The 6,863-nt window shown below is 34.8% G+C and overlaps 1 protein-coding gene across 6 annotated transcripts in view; it reads left to right on the top strand.

Annotated features, from left to right (window-relative positions):
* The window catches only part of GRIA2 (glutamate ionotropic receptor AMPA type subunit 2), a 215,574-nt gene that overhangs the window by 114,460 nt on the left and 94,251 nt on the right, over positions 1 to 6,863 (top strand). For all 6 annotated transcript variants that reach the window (XR_011171925.1, XM_069105631.1, XM_069105627.1 and 3 more), the window contains exon 4: positions 4,725 to 4,921. Coding sequence is in view for 5 of the 6 variants with exons in the window: in XM_069105631.1 (XP_068961732.1) it covers positions 4,725 to 4,921 (197 nt within the window). In the remaining variant the exon portion in view is untranslated. The remainder of the gene's footprint in view (positions 1 to 4,724; positions 4,922 to 6,863) is intronic.

Here is a 6,863-nt window from a genome sequence, read left to right on the forward strand (position 1 = left end):
AGAGAGAGACTGAGAGAGAGACAGAGAGAGAGAGAGACAGAGACAGAGAGACAGAGACAGAGACAGAGAGACAGAGACAGAGAGACAGAGACAGAGAGAGAGGAGACAGGTACTGTCTTTAAGGAGCTTACATTCTATCTATTAAATTATGTAAATTTTGAAAATATATTTTATGTTCATAGTATAATTTATTACAAACAAGGGAAAAACTAAACTATTTCTACTAAACTAAAAGTCCATGCAGTTCTCTTTTGTTCTGGCATTACAAAATATATTGAGTTGGAATGTGTGCTTTGTGAGAGCAGGGACTGACTTTGAACTCAGAAAGACCTACATAAAAATTTTGTTTTCTGAAATGTACTATACATGACTGCTGTGTGACCATGACCAATGCCACAATGAATCAGGAAACTCTTTAACATTATAAATACCAAAAAGATGCTGAAGTGCAGAGATTTTCTGTACCAGGGGGCTATCTCGTTGATAAAAATCACAAATTTGGACCCTGTTAAAAATCACACATTTGGACCAAATGGAATTTACCAAATCATTGTAGTATCTAGATGAAGTAACACTACTGTTAATGATATGTATTATATATAATTCCATTTTTATTAATAAAGCTTATGGTGTGTGTGTGTGTTTGGGTGCATGTTTGTTATGTGTGTGGGTGTGTTTTTGATGTAAGAGAAGCTATGATGAGCATCAAACTAAATATTTTATCATGATCTAGGACTATAGGACATAAAGAAAAAGGAAAAAAAAAAGAACACCTCACCTGGTTTTGATAAATCCATCCTGGTTCCTCCAAATGTGACTTTGTTTTAGCTACCCATGTATCATGGTTATTAACTATGTGTTAGACTCAGTTACTTTACCTTGCTGAAGGAGTAAAAGTATAGTCAATTCTTCCGAATTTCAATATTCTGTGACTAAGTCTTGGTCTTCTTGCCTGAGTTACAACTTTATTTGTATCATTTTTGCATGATATTATTTTATTCCAGGAATTCACTGTAAAGGTTTTAGCAATAAAAAGTTGGCATTCAGTCCATTAAATATCTTTGCATTCCAATGAGATAGTCATTTTAACTATGGAGGACTTTTAATGTTATCCTTATTGATTGTACATCTGTTCCTTATGTATATAAATGTTAGAGTTGATGGTCAATTTTTCCTGAGGATCTCAAATTGTGATCCTAGTATTAAAAGAGCATAATTTTAGGACTGGAAGGGACATTTGAGATCATCAATTCTGTTTGCCTTATTTTATACAAGACGGTACAGTCTCAAAGATACCATACAAGTACTAAGATGCAAATGTAGGATTAAAATCAAGGTCCTCTGATTCAAAATAGATTACTCTTCTCACTTTACCATGTGTACCATACACCAAGCTCTGTCAAGAACCTCCATAATGATAGACTTTGAGAGCAATTCTTGCAGTGTGAAGAGGGTACTAAACTTGGAGTAACAAAGGCCTGGTGTTGGATTCCACTCAGACTCATATAAGCTGGTGACCCTGGGTCAATCATTTAACCTCTCAGACTTTGTTTTCCTGTCTGTAAAATGAAAAAGTTGGACGTGATGGCTTCTTTGAGCAGAGGTATCACACATGGTTCCTCCACTGACTGCATATTCAGCTAGCAACTCTCCCAAATATGACAAGAAATAAAATGTGATTGGGAAACATTTAACAAAATAAAATTTTAAAAAATAATAGACTATAGATAATGTTAATATGTGGTTTTCTAAGGCAATATACAGCTAAGGATCTTTATTTCTATTTGTGTTTGACACTACTCTCTTAGAGCTTTAGATCTATGATCCTTTTTGACCCTTTAAAGTTTGCCTTTTTAATAAAATGGATGTGCTGATTCTCTGCCTATATGTAAGACACAGCTTGGGTGTTAGCACTTCCTCTTTATGCTGGTTTGTTTTTTAGTAATTTTAGAGTTTTTGGTTGGTGACAGAATTCCTATGAATAATAGGATAATAGGAATTATAGCTAGAGCAAGGAGATAGATTGTCTACAAGATTCATTTTATTATAATTCTTAACAAATTTCAATTCTGTTTATATGTACATTCTTTTAATATTTTTTAATTTAAATTTTAAAATTTATTTTATTTTCAATTTATGAAATAAAACAAGCATTTCCAAAGCATAGTAGAATAAAAATACAGATTACTGTACATGAAACTGCAAATCTGTTATGTAAAACTTATTATTCCTTTTAAATACATAATATCTTTTTTCTTCCCTCCCTACACAGACACACACACATAAACACACATACATATGCATACATGCATATATACAAACACACAATGTGTATGTGTATACACATATATACATATACACAAGAAAATCATCCTATACATCCTTCTATTCATCAGATCTTCCAAAACAAACCCAGGCACTATATGTACACCCTTTAATTGATAGTGGTCCTAAAAGAACAAAGAGTTATAAAAATATACCTTATATGCTGTAATATGCTGCTGTCTGTGAGGTTCAATAATAGTTTCATTCACCATCTCGAAATGGTGAATTTTATTTTTTATAGTGTATACTTTCTATAGAGCTGAACTGATTATATTAAAATCCGGCATGGGGCTAAATATCACAAATATGGAGATAGAGATATATGTTCATGTGTATGTGTACTCATATATACATATATACATACATTTATGTATACACACAGAAATACACACACTTCCACTGAATGAGATCTACAAATCACAGAAACACTAGTAGTAAAGTTAACGATGCTCTTTTGGATATAGCTTCAGTTCTTTTTTTTTTTTCTGAAGACAGGATTAACTAGACAAACTCTTCTAATCAATGTATTAGACAAACTCTTCTAATCAATGTCTTCTTGGACTGTGATGCTGCGTTGTCATGTAAGGCTTTTCATAGAATTGTCATATTTTGGCTGCCAAAGACATTTTCTCTGTTGCTAAATATAGTAAAAATAATGTCAAAGACTAAGTTATTCTTTTCTCTCTCTCTCTCTCTCTCTCTCTCTCTCTCTCTCTCTCTCTCTCTTCCTTCATTTCTCCCTCCCTCTCTTTAAATAGCCTGTGCAGCAGAGAAAAAGCTTAATAGCTAAATTCAAGTATACGAATGGTAGCTGTGTTACCATTGATGACCAGCTGATTTCTTTCTTTGCATGGGTGGCATCTAGTAGAAATGGATTTATATTATAATTTACATATAAGGCTTTAATTTACATATAGTGACATTTATGGAATACAGGTTTATATTGTGATGAATTATTTAATTCATCAAGCTAATTAGTGTCTTTTCAAAAGACTGGTTGATAGCTTAAAAAAGAGACATAGTTCAGATCATGTCACTCCCCTGGTTCAAGAAACTTTGGGGGTCCTCCATTGACACTCAGGCACCATGCAACGTTCCCTTTTATTATTCAGAGCCCTTCACATTTTAACCCCAACCTAGCTTTCCAGACAAACTTTACCTCTCTCTACTTTGTGTGCTCTTCCCTTCAGCCAAGCTGGCCCATGTGTTGTTCTCCATACACAACATTCTATCTGCTATCTCTAGGTCCTTTCTTTTTGCATGCTGTTCCCCCAACCATGGGCCTGGCTCTTTTTTTATCTCTCATCTCTGCCTTTTACGTCTCTAGCATCTTTTTAAGGCCAAACTCATGTCCCTTCCTGCCTTTCTTGACTGCCATTATCCTTTTTGCCCTTTCTACAAAAATTGCAACATTGATTCTTTGTAAATATTTTTGTATTGATATATCTGTAGCTATATTATTTCTCAAAGCAGAATGTAAGTTTCTCAAGAGCAGGAACTTTTTGTGTGTATTTTTTTAATCCTCTGCTCCCTGGAACATATTATACCTTCACTGAACAAATGAACAATTAAAATCCTAGTAACATACTTTGAAAGCTTCTGATATCAAATTATAATGGCTTGACAGTAAACTTATTTTAGGGTTTAAAATAGTCCTCCAATTGGGAAATAAGTTTGTTTGTACTAAATGGTACTCTCCAGAATACTAAATGGTACTGTGGTGGTCTGAAAGAAGTGATTTGCTTCTTGAAGATCAAGATTCTACTCACGCACCATAGTTTCCTTGTTATGGATTTGAGCCCAATAATGTGAAACTTCTACATGATATGATAAAAGATTTTCTTGAAATTGCTGAGTTGAGTACAATAGAATTTAATAGAGCAGCTTCCATGGGGTAAATATCATCCTTAGCTCTTACTATTAAATAGACTTTCAACTCTCTTGATCTTTCTAAAACAGTAATGTTGTGGGGGCATTAGAAACAGAAAAGAAAAAATATGAGATTCAATTCAAGAAGTAAGAAAAGAAACAGGTGATCCTGGCTTTTGATTTCAGAAACATGAGGTAATAAAGGCACTCACAGTTCAGTAATATTATAAAGCAGACATCTGCTTCTGAAGAATGAATATGCTTTTTTTGTCAAAGAATGCTTTACTTAGTAGTGTGGCATCTAAGCATTTTAGTTCACTGATGTGGTTCTGAAATCATCAGATGCTGTCAAAGATGTTAGCTGAAGCTTTTTTGGGGGTGTGGGAAGAGAGGGAGAAGGGTTATCATCTAGTTATCTAAAAAGCCTTTTAGAAGCATAATGATTAGGAGTTGCATAACATGATTGTAAGCTATTCAGATGATCTTAATGGTCTTCTAAAATTTTATTTCTTAAATTTGTTCCCTCCCAGGCTTATCAACATTGCAAGCTGTCTTGGATTCTGCTGCTGAGAAGAAATGGCAAGTGACTGCTATCAATGTAGGGAATATTAACAATGACAGGAAAGATGAAATCTACCGGTCGCTGTTTCAAGATCTAGAGGTAAAAAAGGAAAGGCGCGTAATCCTCGACTGTGAACGTGACAAAGTCAACGACATTGTAGACCAAGTAGGTGATGCTACATTTTTTTCATCTGTGAACCTCAGATATAGAATTCTGGTGCAAAGTCAGCAGCTACAACAGGCATTGAGGGGAGTCTTGCATGAACAGCAGTTTTTACTTTATGGCTTCAGTATGACACAGCATTAACCATCATTTAAATTATCCATGGCATCAGTTGGCAATAGCAGTGCTTTAAGAGAATGCTGACCCAGCAGCTTGATGATTTTGACTATTAGCTAGAACCCAGTATAATATGGGCTTTGTTATAAATTACCTGGCCTTTGTTTGCCCCATGAGAAATCCAAATTTAATGCCCGGCCTTTATTTGTCCCATGCTTTGTCTTTATTTTATGTAATATTTCTCAAATTTGGACATCTTTCATGGAAACTTGCCATTTACCCATTCTAGATTATGAAAGTTTTCTGCTACAGTTAAAGAAATGCAAATTAAATCATAGTCAGTTAACAAGCTTTTATTAAGCACGTTCCTGCACATCAGGCCCTGCACTAAGCGCTGGGGATACAAAGAAAGACAAAGACAAAGATTTTGCTCTCAAGCCCACATTCTAATAGGGGAGTCAATGAGCAAATGACTAATTATATGCAAGCTATAGAGTCTGTAAATGAAAAGTTATATCAGAAAAGGAGACTTTGCTTGTAGGGTGTTAGGTACAGAAAGAGAAAAGATGTCATAGACCATTTTGCTCATTTTATAGGTGAGGGAGCCAAGGCCAAGGGAGCTTCAGTAACTTGCCTAAGAACACAGAAGTGGTAAAATGTCAGAAGAGGACTCTGATTCCAAAGTCGTAGCTGTATCCCCTGTACCTCATGACCTCAGGAGGAATGCTCACCTTTAGCAATAACCCATATAACTGGGTCCTTTTTTCTTTGGTTCCATAGTTGATGGTCTTAAAAATTAGCCTTTTGGGAGTTCTGTTCCCTGTATATCAATAAATATGAGTACTTTTAAAACATTCTGCAAAAGTTTTTGCAATAGTTTTTGTAAAATGGCTTTTATGGGACTCAAACCAATAGTTGAATTACCTATACTGTCCCTATGCTCTCCAAGATATCCCAGAGCCCATAGATGATAAAGAAGTCAATTCTACAGAGCACCAGCCCTGGAGTGAGGAGGACCTGAGTTCAAATCCGGCCTCAGACACTTAATACTTACTAGCCGTGTGGCCATGGGCAAGTCACTTAACCTCATTTGCCCCTGCCTCCTCCTCTCCAAAAAGAAAAAAACATCAATTCTTTTGGATTCTGGGGATATGTTTCTGTTTGGGGACATTAGTTTCCTATTTATGACACTAAAAGAAGTAATTTTCTAAATAACCCCATGTCATTTGTACCTGGGAGAACTTTTGTGTTTTCTTAGGTTATACTTGTGTGGTTACAGAGCTTTTTATCTCCATGTAAACACAATAAGTAGCAAAAAAAATCCTATTACCTTTTGCCTGAAACTTTGGCCTTTCACCCCTATTTGACCTGGGAGCCGCTGGGTACAAAGATACCTGTGAATTGTGTTTTTATTGCCATGGTTCTACTAGTTATCCAGAGTTTCTTGAGGTAGAGGAGTGACATGATCTGAACTATGCCTGTTTATGTTATCACCCAGACTCTTTAAATGGATGAAAGCACATTTACCTTTTAACATTTTATCAGTAAAGGTTTTTTTTTTTTTAAATTGTATGTGCCCAGACATGAGGATTACTTTTTTCCTCTCTCTGATGAAATCATTCAATGAATGAAAAAAAAAACCAAAAACCATGAAAACATTCATAATATAGGCTAATTTAAATATATGCAGATAGATAATAGGAACATAGACAGATATAGATAGATGCATAGTTAGACAAATGGATGATATATAGATATTTAGATGATAGATAGATAGATAAATAGATAGATAGATAGATAGATAGATAGATAGATAGATAGATAGATA

This window comes from Petaurus breviceps, unplaced genomic scaffold (assembly GCF_028583685.1).
Source record: "Petaurus breviceps papuanus isolate PSGF00001 unplaced genomic scaffold, PetGlider_PUasm1.0 76, whole genome shotgun sequence".
NCBI classification, from domain to species: domain Eukaryota; kingdom Metazoa; phylum Chordata; class Mammalia; order Diprotodontia; family Petauridae; genus Petaurus; species Petaurus breviceps.